This window comes from Coturnix japonica, chromosome 10 (assembly GCF_054131305.1).
Source record: "Coturnix japonica strain WE chromosome 10, WE-NBRP24, whole genome shotgun sequence".
Lineage (NCBI taxonomy): Eukaryota > Metazoa > Chordata > Aves > Galliformes > Phasianidae > Coturnix > Coturnix japonica.
Genome location: NC_140672.1, coordinates 8,188,889 through 8,203,538, shown reverse-complemented (window position 1 = coordinate 8,203,538; position 14,650 = coordinate 8,188,889). Strand labels below are relative to the sequence as shown.

The following is a 14,650-nucleotide window of genomic DNA, read 5'->3' as shown; positions in this document are numbered from 1 at the left end:
TCCCATTGCAGTCAATGCAGATGAAGGTGGCTGATGACGCTCTGTTTGATGCTGGCATTGCATGGCAGCCCCCAAACATCCTCCTGTTTGTTGCCTCCCTTCACACATCGGCCTGGAGCAGCAGCACAGGGGCTGCTGGGGTCCTCCGAGGGGGGTCGCTCCGCCAGGGGGCGCTGTGACCGCAGCCGGCCCGGCTCCGTCGTGATGCCGTCACGCAGACGGCGGCCTCGCGGAAGCGGAAGTAACGGAAGCGCAATTAACGGAAGCGGAAGTAACGGAAGCGGAAGTACCGGTTGCGTCCCCGCCGCCGTCACCATGCCGGGCCGTGGCCGTTCTCGCGTCCCGGAGCGGTGAGTGCCGCACGGTTTCTAATCTGAGAGAGGTTTGGTGGCTCCGGCTGTAACCTCCTTCCGCTTCCGTTTGCAGGTGGACCGATTACGTCCCGTTAGGCCGCAGGCTGCCGGGCACCCGCTTCATCGCCTTCAAAGTGCCCCTGAGGAAGGTGAGCGGGGAGCGAGGGCCGCCCCGGGATCCCACCCGGCTGCTGCTCATTGCGGGCTGCCCGTGTCCGGTTGGTCCCAATGTAAAGCACCAACGGGCCGGTGCTGGGCTGGGGGTTGAGGCCCCTCCAGGGGAAACAGTGATGGGACGAGGAGAAACGGCTTTAAAATGAGACGGGGCAGGTTTAGGTTGAATCTGAGGGGGAAGTTTTTCCACCCAGAGGGTGGTGACACACTGAACAGGTTGCCCAAGGAGGCTGTGGGTGCCCCATCCCTGCAGGCATTAAATGGAACAAGGAGGCTGTGGATGCCCCATCCCTGCAGGCATTAAATGGAACAAGGAGGCTGTGGATGCCCCATCCCTGCAGGCATTAAATGGAACAAGGAGGCTGTGGATGCCCCATCCCTGCAGGCATTAAATGGAACAAGGAGGCTGTGGATGCCCCATCCCTGCAGGCATTAAATGGAACAAGGAGGCTGTGGATGCCCCATCCCTGCAGGCATTAAATGGAACAAGGAGGCTGTGGATGCCCCATCCCTGCAGGCATTAAATGGAACAAGGAGGCTGTGGGTGCCCCATCCCTGCAGGCATTAAATGGAACAAGGAGGCTGTGGATGCCCCATCCCTGCAGGATTCAAGGCCAGGCTGAATGTGGCTCTGGGCAGCCTGGGCTGCTGGTTGGGACCCTGCACACAGCAGGGGGTTGAACTGCGTGATGTTTGTGGTCCTTTGCAATCCAGGCCATTCTATGGTTGCTGGGAGCAGTGGCAGCTCACCAGTCACAGTGCAGCTGTGTTTAATGTTGTTTTCCCTCAGAGCTTTAATCAGAACCTTCACCCGGATGAGAGGTTTTCACCTTGCGACCTCATTGAGAAAATCAAAGAGCAGAAAGAAGAATTGGGCCTCATCATTGACCTGACGTACACAACGCGCTACTACGGACCTGAGGTCAGTGTCAGGCTCAGCACAGGGTCTCTTCAAGCCCTGATATTGCTGCTGAGTGGGAAGACTTTAGTGAGAAGGGAACTTTAAAGGGCATCAAACACTTAAATCTCCTGGCAGGGAAATGTGGGGAAGCATCTCAGAGCCATTTGGGTTGGGGTCTTTGTCTTTGATCATGCGTGATGTTGAGGACTCCAGCCTTTCTCTTTCTACAACCACTACATGTTTTTGGTTACCCTAAAGGTGGTTTTGTGGGCTGTTCTGAAGCAGTTGATTACAATGGATTTTGGCTCATGGTGTACAGGAAAAGTTATTCCAAGCTCAGCGCTTTGCCTTTCTTGGGGAGGAAGGAGAGAAAACACCACTGGGTTATTCTGAAACACTGGCAGTGTGTTCAAGTGGTGTCATTTTCTTACCTCAAACCATTGCTGCTCTTTTGGTTTCAGTTGGAATGCTGATTTCTTGCATCTTTTTGTCAGCAGTTCTCTGTTCTATCCTCTCCTCTTTTGTTTCTTGTAGGAGCTGCCAGCTACGCTCAGGTACTCAAAGATCCTGACCATGGGACACGAAATACCCAACAACCAGACTATTTTTCAGTTCAAACGTGTTGTGGAAAGCTTTTTGAGAGACAACAAAGACAACGGTAATGTGAATTTCCCTTCTGTTACCATGCGTTGCCTATAGGAAGGGGGGTGTTCTCAGTTAACCTTCATGCACAGCATGAATTTCCTTTCCTCCTCTTGGTGTGTGAATGTCCAAGCAATGAGATCAGGCTGTTGTGGTAGAGGAGTTTGTGCTGGCTGGTAGGTAGCATTGGGTCCTTGTGTTGGTTGGGTCCTTATTGTTGTCTCTAGTATCTATGTAAGTAATGATGGGTGATTAGCAGCGGTGTGAATGGGAACCTGTCAGTGCTTGGGCAATGTGGGATAGAGCACATTTCACAGAGCATTTAGAAACATCCTCCCTGCAGTGAGCTTTGGGATCATGAAATTATGGGATGAAATGAACCGGTGAGCCAAACCAGCTGTGATAACCAACCACAAACAGGACTTTGTTGCATGATCCTTGCAGTTTATTTACGCTTGTTAGGGTTGGAGGACCAATGTTAAGCTTGCTTTGCTCTGACTTGGTTTAGGAAAATCAACACTGCTCTGACTCGGTTGCTGTTTGTTGCAGATAAACTTATCGGAGTGCATTGCACACATGGCTTAAACAGAACTGGCTACCTGGTCTGTAGGTGAGTTGTTTGTTGGAGTGCATTAGCTGGGGGTGTTGCCTGCTTTCACCAGCAAAAGGGATCAAGTGTTGGATGTAATCCAAGGCCTGCAAGGATCCAAAGCTTGTAAGCTTAGCAAAGATGTTGCTTGCAGGGATGTGTTGAAATCAGACATAAGCAGCAGCCAAGTGCTGATATTCAAATCTGGCTTGTAAACAGAAGCTCGAACAAATTCCTATTCATGTTTGAATTGTTTGTAAGTGGCTTTGGGGTTACTCGTGTGATTAGAGCTGTCTTGTTGCTCTGCTCAGGTACCTGATTGATGTTGAAGGCATGGAGCCCAACGCTGCAATAGAGTGTACGTACATGTATGTTCCTCTTGTCAAGATACAAAATACTTACCGTGGGCTCCTGGTTGTAAATGGGCTTGTGCTTGTTCCATTGGAGCACTGTTAGAACTCAGACCTTTCTTTCTCCAGTGTTCAACAGAGCTCGAGGGCATCCCATTGAGAGAATGAACTACATTGAAGATCTACAGAGAAGATCTGGAAAGTGAGTGCACACACAGAACGAGAGCTGTAATAGATAGACTTTAAGCTTGGCTGACTGCTGCTGCTTGAGGTGGAAGTGGGATGAGGAAGAAGGTGGGCAGCTGTGACACGTGGGGTTACAGATCCACATGGCCTGACCAGCTGCCCTAATTGGGAGGTTTGAAAGGGGGTTGATTGAAGTGTGAGAGGGCTGTTGTGATCACTTGATGAATGGTTCGTGAGCCCAGCCATGACCCAGAGTTCTGTTTAAGGAGACGTGAAGTGAAGAACTTGGGGTCAGTCCCGATCAAACAAAGAGTGGATGCTGTGTGGAACAGTAGAAAGCAGAAGGCAGAGCATCACCCACAGCGTTCAGAAAACCTCCTGTTAACAACGTCCAGGTGGGTTTTTGCCTCTTTCCTCTGTGCTTGCTGTACAGCTGAGCAGATAGAACCAAAAATGCTCTTTTTTCTTTTCCTTTTTAAGCAACTTAAATTCATGTTTTTACAAGTTTAGATGCAACGTTGCTACGTACAGCAGAGCATCCATTGCTGTTTGTAGGGGTTGTGGAGGAAGGGGATCCTCCCTGTGTCTTCGTAGTGCTGAAGTATCCTTGTGTCTGCAGCAGCATGAAGCTGTTTGCCTCTGGATAACACACTTGTGTCTGCAGATGTGGAGTAGCATCCCTTACAGTGTAGGCTGTAGTTCCTGGTGGGGCTGCAGTGTGATACTTCAGGGACAAGAGGATTTAGTTTGTGTCAGTGGGAGCTGTTCTTCAACCCACAGGGTTGAAAGGATCCAAAAGTCCTCAGCAGAACCCAGGAGAGACTGGAGGGAGGTGGGGGGGGAGGGTTGAATTCTCCAGTCCTGACTTTCAGATCTTCTTTCAGGAACTCTGTCTGTGCCAAGAAGAAGAAAAAGGGGAATCACAGAGTGCCAGAACAACAGCAGGAGTTGGTGCACAAACCTGGCACGGCTGAGAAAAGGTGGCCTTGCAGTTTGGGTCAGAGGAACTGTTCGGTTTCAATGCCTTATAATAAGAAACAACGCAACGAAGCCTCCTTCCTACCTCCAAATCCCCTCCACCAGCAACCACAGGAGACGTGCATGGCCAGGAAGCGCCGGCGGCGGCGTAAGAAAAGGATGGAAGAACTGAAAGGCACAAGAGCATCCAGTCAGGGCTGCGTCTCCACAAGGGGCTCCAAACTGAGTCAGCTGTGACGTCCAGCAGCAGCTGAGCTGGATGCTGGGAACTGGATGGAGGCATCATTCACATCAGCACAGCTCTCTCCTTTCCCTTTAGGTTCCCCCCAACCCCCTTTTTTAATGCTTTTCTGGGTACTTTTAACAAGTGGCTCAGTTGGAATCGCTCTGTGCTGTTCCGCAGTCCTGGCTCCGTTTCTCAAGTGACGGAGGGAATAAATGGAACTGGATTCAATCTAAAGAAACGCCATTGGGAGCATCTTTAACCTTCCATAGCAGGGCTTTTGTTGAGCATCTCTTTAACCTTCCACAACAGGGCTTTTGTTCAGCATCTCTTTAATAACCTTCCACAACAGGGCTTTTATTGAGCATTTCCTTAATGCACGTGAAGAGACAGAAATAGAATAGGCCTGAATCAAGGTGATGGGAGTGAAAAAACCCCTGTTTTTTAGATTGAACTGCCCTGCTTATATCCTGAATGGACGGAAAGTTTGGGTCAGTTTCTCCATCTCTGAGGCAGAAAGAAACCCCGCAGGTTGTGTGCAGGAATTGAGAGCGGCCCCTTTAAGACTCGGGCGCCTAGTGATGACGTCACACTTCCGCCCAATCTCAAAATGGCAGCCGCTAAGCCGGGCGGAAGTAAGATATGGTTTCGACATCCCCGGATGTAAGGAGGCGTTGTGATTGGGTGCTGGAATAGAGCGGAGGGGCGGGGTCACGGCGCCAACCCGGAAGCGCCGAGTGCGAGCTGCCGCTGTCCGCCCGGCGCAGGTCGGGCCCGGTTGGGGCCTACGAGGCCGGTCCCGTTCGGGGTGGGGAGGGGGGGAGGGGCTCTGCTTTGGGCCTGGAGGGGTCCGGGACCTGGGGGGGGGTGGAGCTGTGTTGGGTAGGAGCCACATCGCTCAGACCTTGGGTTGAAATGGGTTATACAGGGAAATGAGCTGGAGTTCATGGCTGCTATTCAGGTCATAAAGGCTTTTATATCCAAGGGCCGTGTCCAAAAGGAGCCTCAATTTACCCATATTTCCCCCTTAGGACCCCCAGCCTTTGTATTAAACCAGGGACCCCTGAGCTTTGTATTAAACCAGGGACCCCTGAGCTTTGTATTAAACCAGGGACCCTTGAGCTTTGTATTAAACCAGGGACCCCTGAGCTTTGTATTAAACCAGGGACCCCTGAGCTCTGTATTAAACTCTTTCAGGCTGGAGGGCTGATTTCTCTTGTGGAACCCAACCACGTTACCTGCCCTATGTCTGTTCTGACTCCCTTGGCTTTCCTCCCTCTGCAGAGCTGCTTTGATGCTCCTCGTTATGCCCGGCCATGCTGATGTCAGCCTCCCACCCGAGGAGCGTGTCCGGAGCCTGACACAGATCGGGAGCGCTGTGGAAGTGAATGAGGATGTCCCACTGCGACGCTACTATCGCTCTGGCGTGGAAATGCTCCGCATGGCGGCTGTTTACTCAGAGGAGGGCAATATTGAGCATGCCTTCATCTTATACAACAAGTACATCACGTAAGAGCAGCTTTACTTTGCCTGCTTACTTTGCTTGTGGGCTTTCAGTTGCTTCTTTTGGGTTTGTATGGACACAGCGAGACGTTGAGCTGGAAGAACTGGGTTCTGTCCACAGCTTTGCTCCTTTTGAGCTGATATGGGTGACCTGATGAAGGTGACCACATGATAAAGGTGCAAGGTACAAGCAATGCTCATTGCATCGTCAGTAGTATTCCCTGTGAGATCAGGCTGGCCTTATATAGCTCTGTCTCATTACAGCTTCTGTCAGCAGGAGGAAGGTATCGGCTCCTTTGGTTTAGAGCCTCCTGGTGTTTTATCACTGCAGGGTGGTTAGGTCATTGTGATGTCATTGGCATGGTCGAAGGTCATGCTATCAGAAGGAGATGAGGGCTGGTTGGTGGTTCTCTGATAAATCACCTTCAGAGGAGAAGCCTTCTTTCTGTTTAAGTTACTGCAGCCTTTTACAGCAGTCACCATGTTCCTCTTTCAGCACAGAAATCAGCTGTGGAGCACTGGAGGCTTAACAGTTCTACTTAGAAACAACATAATTCCCCCCACACACCATGCATGTCTGTATGCACCCAGACCCTTCTGAGGAGGGACGTGGGGAAAAGAATTTCAGGTCTGAACAACCTGCCTCCATTCTGCTGATTTGGACAGTATTTGAGATCTCCAGGCTCTGAACGCTCTTCTGAAAAGCCAGAGGTTGTATATAAACCCACCCAAGACCCTGTTTGGTATCACAGCTGCCAGGTCTCCAGCACAGGGGCTGTCCGTATGGACAAGCATGGAGATGTTCTCGCTGTCACCTCCAGAGCTGGCTGGAAACAAACCATCTTGGGTCTGAAAGCTGAGCTTCTGCCTGAGCAGCTCAGAGTACGAGTGGTACAAACGTGTGTCCCTTGCTGTGCCTCCCCATGTTCAAAGGGCTGAAAGCAGAGATGCTCAGGGAATGGCCCAGGGCATTGATTATCCTGTTCCCTCAGGCTTTTTGCCCCAAATCCCCCCTTTCTCACTCACCAGAGGGTTGACTCTGCTTTCTGCTGCTCTACCCACTTATCCAGAATGAGCTTGGCCTTCCTATGGGTGTTTTCCTTCCTTGCCTGCCTGTGTGCACAGGGTTCCTTCCCCGGCCTCCTTCAACCCACCACATTTTTCTCTGCTTAGCTTTTCTTCCCGCCCTGCACTTCCTGAGCTTTTATGGTCATTGTCGCTGCGTAGGGAGCTGCAAAGTGTAAAACCATCGGGAAGGTTTCCAAGCTGGTCTCATAGCTGAGGCTGAAGGAGAAGCTCTTTAACTAAACAAGTGAACGAAACGTGCCTTTGCTCTTTCGTGACAGCAATGCTGCCTGCTGGCCTTCCAGCAGCTTTTAGATGCCTGTGGCATTTACATTAGCCTGGCTCTCGGGCTGCAGGAAAGGTGACAAGCTTTCCCTTTTGGTGGGTGATTTCTCATGCTGATGAGTACGAGCTGCCAGCTTGGATTATCTGAAGATGCAAAGTTAATGTCATCATCTCGTTGCTTTAAATGGAAGAGTAATGCTGTAGCTCCTGTGGAAGCGAGAGGCCTTGGCAGAGCGTTATATGAGGTGTCTTTCCCTGAGGCTGTGATCTGGAAAGCAAGAGCTTAGTGCTGTAATTGGAGCCTCCAGTGGAGCTTTCCCATCTCTAGAAATGGGATTTGATTGATTATTCAGCCCTGAGAGGCTCCTGGCTACAGCTCTGCACGTGGTGTGTTTGTTAGGAGCAAGCCCACCATCCCCAGGAGCGAGTCCTTGGCTTTATGTTGACTGTGTGGCTTTGGGGAGCTGGAGGTCCCTTTATTTCCCTGCTCCTGAGAGAGCCATTTGTCTGGGGAGGATTATAGATCTATATGGGAGAATCTGGGGGTGGATCCGCACTGAGATTCCCACTGAAGCAGCCAGTTCCATTCCTGGCTCTCAGCCTCCCACTTGATGTCAACTGCATCTTCAGCCTTTCTCTTTCCCATGCTGAAATGAAGCTGAAATGATGCTGAAAGACACCTGCTTGTTTTTCCCTTCAGCAGCAGCTTCTGCACCATTCAGAACGGATTTGTTCTCAAAGCAGGAGGGTGCTGGGGCTTTTTAGAGCCAAGGAAGAGCAGAGCAGGGAAACATGACATGAATTTCCTGGGAGATGAGGATTCCTGCTTTGTCCGTGTGACTCTGAGCTGCTTGGATTGGCTCCAAGGGTTTGTGTGGGGTGTTAAAGGGACTCGAGAGACGCTGCTTTGGCTTGTGGTCTGTAGCAGTGCTTAAAAATAGCCTACGATGTGGCTGCTCGGTGCCAAGCAGCCGCTCCGTTCACAGCGGACTCGCAGCAGTCAGAGGTTTGAACAAATCCAAAGCTTCTGGTGATGGGGGCTGAGGGTTTAAGCCGTGCCAAACCTCATCTGGGCTGTGGGTAGGAAGTGTGAAGCGTTCTTATTAGAGAATGCAGAGTCCTGCTCTGCCTCCTTCCTCAGCTGCTGGTCTTCCCTCAAAGTCTTCCTCTGGCTGCCTGAGTCCTCCCTGCACCCTTCTGCTCACTGTTCCCCCTTTGTGCCTTCTGAAAAGGCAGCTGCCTCTGCTGCTTCTTCTGTCTTCCCCAGGCCAGCATCTGCTCTTAATCCTTCTTAATGAATCCCTTCCATTTTAATCTTCAATCTGTTGGCAGTGATCGCTGCCTTGTTTTGTCTCCTCGACACAGTGACCTACTTTGCATCCACCAGCCCCGAGCAGGGATCTCACAGCTGCTCTGTGCCATGGCTGTGCTGATCCTGTGGTCTCTGGCAAGAGCATCCTCATGCTCTCCATGGTAACCACGAGCACAACCAAGAGCTGGGATTGTGAGAAGTTCTTCCTTTTCCCAGCGGGTTGGGTTTTAAAGCAGATGGGTTTATTTAGTGCGCATGCAGTGGTTTCACAGCACGAGGGAGGCTCTCGGCTCACGCTGTGGCTTTCCCTCTTGGCTCTGCTCAGCTTGTTTGGGCTGTGCTCTCTACTCTTCTTCCCTCTGCATGTATTCCATTAAGGGCTCTGCAAAGCACTGTTTGGTGGAGAGTTTCTTCAGCTGTCCTGATTGCAGGAGCACAGGGCCCAGGGAACCGACAGAGCAGAGATACTGAGCTGGAGGCAGATGATAGATACCTCCCACAATGCCATTTCCTTCTGCTGGGATTCAGGAACAGGGGTTTCTCTCCTGTGTATTTATAGGCTCTTCATTGAGAAGCTGCCAAAGCACCGTGATTTCAAAACTGCCACCACACCTGAAAGGAAGGAGACGATGAAAGTAAGTAACAATGTTCCAAGTCTTCAGTGGCTGCTGTTGAAAATCCTTTGGGGTTTATTTTCTCCAAGAACCTATTGATTCTTTCATCCATTCTGGGCCTGCTTTTCTTGGCTTGCTGCTCTAAGGATTGTGTTTCCTCCCTTCAGAAGCTGAAGGACGTAGCCTTTCCCAGGGCTGAAGACCTCAAGAAGGAGCTATTGCAGAGGTACATGAAGGACTACGCTAAGTACACTGAGCAGAAGGTGAGTGACAGGAGATTGCTGTCAGTTTTGCTTTAAGAAAGTGCCATTTTGGAGAGAAGAGAGAGAAATCAATGAAGAATTGTATTCCCACACAAGGGCATTTAATTGCTGCAGGCCCTTTGGGGATGGTCTGTGATTGCTGAGGGTCTGCAGGCGGGTTGAAAGCTGCAGTTCTAAACGAGTGTTATTTGCTGATGTCTTTCAGGTCTGCTGACGTCTTTTGGTGTATTTCTTTCTTGCAGAAAGAGAAGGAAGAGGAAGATGCCCGCAACTTGGCTTTGCAGCAGCAATTGGAAGAGGAAAGGAATCGTGTAGCCTTAATGAAGCAGCAGCAGGCAGAGCAAGAGCAGTTTCTTGCCTTCGAGGAGATGATTCGACAACAGGAGCTAGAAAAGGAACGTTTGAGGATAGTGCAAGAATTTGGAAAGCCAGAGCCAAGTCCTGAGTCTCTGGATGGACCCCTCATCCCCGGCATAGAAAAACCACCTACTGATTTAACCCCAGGGGTTCCCGTCTCTTCAGATCACCCTGCGAGTCCATCGATGGGGAATGTCTCATCCAACCCTCCTGCTGTGGACAGATCTTTGAAACCCAGTGCGCTGGGGGGCACAGAACACAGTTAGTACAGCTCCGGGCATCCTTCTTCCTTTCTGGGGCTGAACCAAATGCAGCCAAGGAGCTGAGCTGGCTGGGAGGCTCTTAGAAGTGTCTTGTCAGATCTCCATCCCTTCTGGGAGATTTGGTCTTCCAGGCTGTTGGGGATGCTTTCCTCAATGACCAGCAAAGGTTTGCAGGGCTGGGGAGAACCGTCTCCTCTTAGTAATCCAGCCTCAACCCCTCTCTGCTGACCTAAAATCTACAACCTGTGAGGCTTTTGACCTTCCTAGATCCAAATACATTTTGGAGATTGGGGCCAGACTGACTGAACTCTCCTCTTTAGACAATTACAGATCCAAAGTAGCAACCCAGACATTTCTAAACAACTGATTCTAGACCAGAGAAACATCCTACTTTTAAATGACAGTTTAGGAGCATTCATGTTTTTGTTTTCTCTATTGACTGTCCTTTATGGAGTGTCACTGCGACTTTATTCCCCCATGACTGCCCATGGAAGAGCAGACATTAGAGTCTGCATAGCAGTTAACGTTTTCAAGCTGTTTTCTTTCAGTCTGGTCCCTTTAGGTCCACACTGAGGGAACATCTCTCCATTGGCGCTGGCTGTTGCTGCTCATTGTGCTCCCAATTCTCCCCGCAGCTGCAGGTGTGGATGCCCTTCGCCAGGTCATTGTCCCCAGGGAGCTGTGCCATAAATTCCTCCAGCTGGCTGATGCCAACACGGCCCGAGGTGTGGAGACCTGTGGGATCCTCTGTGGTAAGCTGGTAAGGTGATAACAGTAATTAAGCCCCTGGAAGCAGGACAGGACTCGTGGGCTTGTTTCTAGAGCTGCTCTTCCCCTTGCTGGGCCCCTGAGTGATGAACACAGAAATGCTTCATTCGCAAAGCTTAGGAAATTATCTTTATACCAGTGGGCGGCAGCAGCGTTTCCTGTTTGGTGGGGGGGCATTTCTAGAGGGTAACAGCCTCCCTGTGCTGCCTTGCAGATGAGGAATGAGTTCACCATAACCCACGTCATCGTTCCCAAGCAGTATGGAGGCCCTGATTATTGCAACACAGAGAACGAGGAGGAACTCTTCCTGATCCAGGACCAGCACGGCCTCGTTACGCTCGGCTGGATCCATGTGAGCCTCTCATCCCTGCCTGACATCCAACCTATATCTTCCCTCCCTCAACTTGAAACCATTTCCCCTTGTCCTGCCATTATCTGCATCCTTTCCATGGGATCTCTCTGTGATGCAGCCTTCTTGGTCACAGCTCACGTTGCTTGAGAAATTTGGGTCTGTTGGAGGTTCAGATCCCTTCCCAGAGCACTGGCCCTTTTGGCAGCGGGATGCTGGGCTAAAAGCAGACCTGGGGCATCCCAGCCTTCCGTTTGGAGCTCCTGCTGTCAGCACCGTGGCCTCTGCACTGATGTGTCCCTATAGTAGCACAGCTTTTTGCAGACAGCTGTGTGCTGCTCTGCCGTAGGATGTGCCAGCTCCAGATTCCTCCTCTGGCTCCCTGCTGCCTGTCCCCGTGGAGCCTTTGGCAGTCGGATGTTTGCCAAGCAAAACGTTTGGTGCTGCTGAGTAATCTCTCGAAAGCAGCAGCTGCTTTGCAGGCTTTGACAAATAAATGCCTGCTGAGTGTGCCTGATATGTGCGGGTGTCTGCTGACAGTATTAACTCTTCAGTGATGGCCCCGGAACGTCCAGGCACCCTCAGGAATCCCTTTGATTGAATCCCTACACTTGGCAACAAAAACCATACAGGGGAAGAAGGAAAGGCCTTTCTGCCAGAGCGAGGCTATGAGATCTCTCAGCCAGAGCTGAGCACCTTGGATGTCACCTGTGATCTTTAAGAGCTTGGCCATCTTCACAGGGTGTGATCTCTTGATGTGCCGTGGTGATGTGTTGTGTATCTGGTGGTGCCGTGCCCTGGGGCAGCCACACTTCAGAATCATGTGAGGTGACTGCCCTGCATTGAAGGCAAGGGAAACACTGCATTAAAATAGGAGTTTGCAAGGGGTGTGGCCAGAAAAGCAGAGCTTCTCTTGTCTTCTTTCCAAATGCAAAGGAGGAGCAGATGTTCTGGGGCAATCCAGAGCTGCTGTCTGCATGTTAGCAAGTCCTCCGTGCCATCTGAGGAGCTGTGCCTCTTTACCATTCCAACCTTCACTTGGCAGATACAGCCTGTTGGGGGGGGGGGGGAAGCCCATCCAAACCCTCTCTGGTGTTCTCTCTTTCCTTCCCCTGTGTTTCAGACTCACCCCACGCAGACAGCTTTCCTCTCCAGCGTCGACCTGCACACACACTGCTCCTACCAGATGATGCTGCCAGAGTCCATCGCTATTGTGTGTTCTCCAAAGTACCAGGAGTAAGTGTGGTTGCCCACCCGTGGCAGGGAGCAGCTCTGCAGCCACAGAGCTGGCAGAGAAGCACCTTGCAGAGCGTGCTGGGTCTCCTGCTTGGAGACAAGCAGATTCAATCACACTCTTGGAGTGCAGAAGCAGCTGTTTCTTCTTGCAGAGGCTCGAGCTCTATGCACTTTGTGCTTCTTTCTAGGACGGGGTTTTTCAAGCTGACAGAACACGGCCTGCAGGAGATCTCTTCTTGTCGACAGAAAGGATTCCACCCACACTCCAAAGACCCTCCTCTCTTCACTGTAAGTTGTCTCATGGAGCACTGGGGTCTGTAGTACCATATGTTAGCAGATTGGGCAGTTCACTTCAGATTAGATCTATGGTGAATCTGTGCCCCAGGACAGGAGAGAGCCTCACTGGGACCTGCTTCTCACTGGAGTTGGGATGCAAAAGCTTTCTGACTTGATTGGTCTTTGTTTCTTCACTGCAAAGAAAGGGTGGTTCTCAGAAGGCCGATGGATGCAGATTGCATCAGGAGATGGAGACACCTGAGAATATCTGAATAACCCCATTTCTTCTTTCTCTTCCAGACCTGCAATCATGTGTCTGTAGTCGAGAGAGATGTGGTGCTGATGGATCTACGATAGGCGTCTTGCCTTGACTCCTTACTCTAAAACCACCTGCCTTCCCTCTAGGCTTAGGTAAAGTTTGGGTTCCTTCTGCAGCAGATGATTTTCACCGTGTGGTGCCCCTTCCCTTCCTCCCTGAGCACAGTGAAATCTGTTCCCTGACCTCAGCTCATGAACTCGGTGCCTGTTGTTGGACTGGTGAAAGGGCGTTGAGGTTCGAGGTGTGGGGAGAAGTTAACTGGAGATTCAAAGAGGGAAGCTAACACTGAAGCCGTTATTTAATTTAGAGCTTGACCAGCTTCTTGGCTGGGGAGGGCCCTGCAAGTTGCTGCATCCTTGAGCTGTGAAACCTCTTCAAGTGCTTTCCTAAGTGGGACCTGCCCAAATTAACCCATGTTCTGCTTTGCCTCTCTTTCTGGGTTGGTAAACTGTGGCCTTGAGCGTGGCTGGTTGGAGCAGACAAATCCTTGTTGCCATTTAAAACAAAACCTTCCTAACATCTCTCACTCCATACAAGAGCCCATCCTCCCTCCTGGTGCTCACATTTGTGCCCAGTGGAACAAGAAGGGACCCCAACTGTTGTGCTCTCTCCTTCCTTTGGGAACCCCCATTTCAGGAGTTCAGGGTGAGAAGATTCCTGGATGCTTTAATTCCAGGGATGCTGAGTGGGATATCTGATTGCTTTCTTCCTTTTCCTGGATGGGACACTGGCTGCAGTGAGGGTTTGGGTTTGTCTGGTGCTGGTGGGGTGACAGAGGAGGCTCTCCCACCTCTCAGTTCCAGCATTGGTGCACTCTGTTTCTGATCCATATGTGGAGCTCAGCTGCTTTCCCAACACTCCTGTTTCTTGAATCCTTAAACACTCTCATTCCCAGCTGCCTCTGCAATCCTTAAGGTGTTAGGAAGCCTGTCCTTGCCAAACCGCGTGCCCCACAGTGTTGCTGTGATGCAGGAAACCATCTGGGGACCTTCTCTGTACCCTTTGCTGTTGAAACCTAAGCAGTGACTTTGCATCCCCGAGCTGCCCACGCTGAGCCTCCACCCTCACCTGTATCACCATTGAAAGGTGGGAGGCTCAAAGTGTGATGCATCACCTCTCCCATGTCCTCCATTGGGATGCTCTGATCATCAGCATGTATCTATGCAGGCAGGGGGAGGATTGGAGACACACATACATGAAGGTGTTGTGCCCTTGTACTTCTACCTACAAGACAGCAAACGGCATTCGTTGGTGGATGGTTTAATACAGACAGGTTGTGTTATGGGCTGCTTCTCTCACTTGTTATCTCTAACTCCTCGGGCTGGAAGGAGCTGCCGAGAATGGGGACAGAATCCATTTATTTATGGTTTATCTGACAAACTGCTGCTGCAGTTACCGGCGTGATTTTGGCAGCGGGGGAGGAGGGGAGGGGGAAGCGGTGGGCTCACACACAAAGGAACGGAACCAAAGCCGTGCCGAACTCCCAGCCAGGAGCCCTCTGCAGGGACATTACCCATATAGGGAGGTGCAGAGGTCCGGCGGTGTGCGGGGAGCTCAGCCTGCAGCCCCCTCCTGCTCGTGCCACTGGGGTTGGCCTCGCGTGCCGTGGGATGCCGGGCGTTCCTGCGAGCATCCCGGGCCGCC

The 14,650-nt window shown here is 51.2% G+C and overlaps 2 protein-coding genes across 4 annotated transcripts; both read left to right on the top strand.

Annotated features, from left to right (window-relative positions):
- The first annotated feature begins 267 nt into the window (after nt 1–267).
- LOC146759224 (RNA/RNP complex-1-interacting phosphatase-like) lies at nt 268–4,637 on the top strand. Its single transcript, XM_085510178.1, has 9 exons — nt 268–350; nt 427–502; nt 1,318–1,449; nt 1,963–2,086; nt 2,620–2,680; nt 2,971–3,017; nt 3,139–3,211; nt 3,462–3,590; nt 4,080–4,637. Exons 1-9 carry the CDS (start codon nt 316–318, stop codon nt 4,408–4,410), a joined length of 1,008 nt encoding a protein of 335 aa, XP_085366304.1. The 5' UTR covers nt 268–315; the 3' UTR covers nt 4,411–4,637.
- Nucleotides 4,638–5,131: 494 nt separating this feature from the next.
- On the top strand, nt 5,132–14,288 carry LOC146759223 (STAM-binding protein-like). Of its 3 annotated transcripts, none has more exons than XM_085510172.1 (10): nt 5,132–5,163; nt 5,681–5,905; nt 9,121–9,196; nt 9,343–9,438; nt 9,681–10,056; nt 10,694–10,818; nt 11,041–11,178; nt 12,299–12,411; nt 12,600–12,699; nt 12,988–14,288. In XM_085510172.1, the coding sequence occupies exons 2-10, from the start codon at nt 5,691–5,693 to the stop codon at nt 13,042–13,044; spliced, it is 1,296 nt and encodes a 431-aa protein (XP_085366298.1). In that variant the 5' UTR covers nt 5,132–5,163; nt 5,681–5,690; the 3' UTR covers nt 13,045–14,288. The 3 variants fall into 3 exon arrangements, with proteins under 3 accessions (XP_085366298.1, XP_085366299.1, XP_085366300.1); XM_085510173.1 differs by having other exon boundaries at nt 5,132–5,204; XM_085510174.1 differs by lacking the exons at nt 5,132–5,163; nt 5,681–5,905; nt 9,121–9,196 and having other exon boundaries at nt 9,644–10,056.
- Nucleotides 14,289–14,650: the final 362 nt, after the last annotated feature.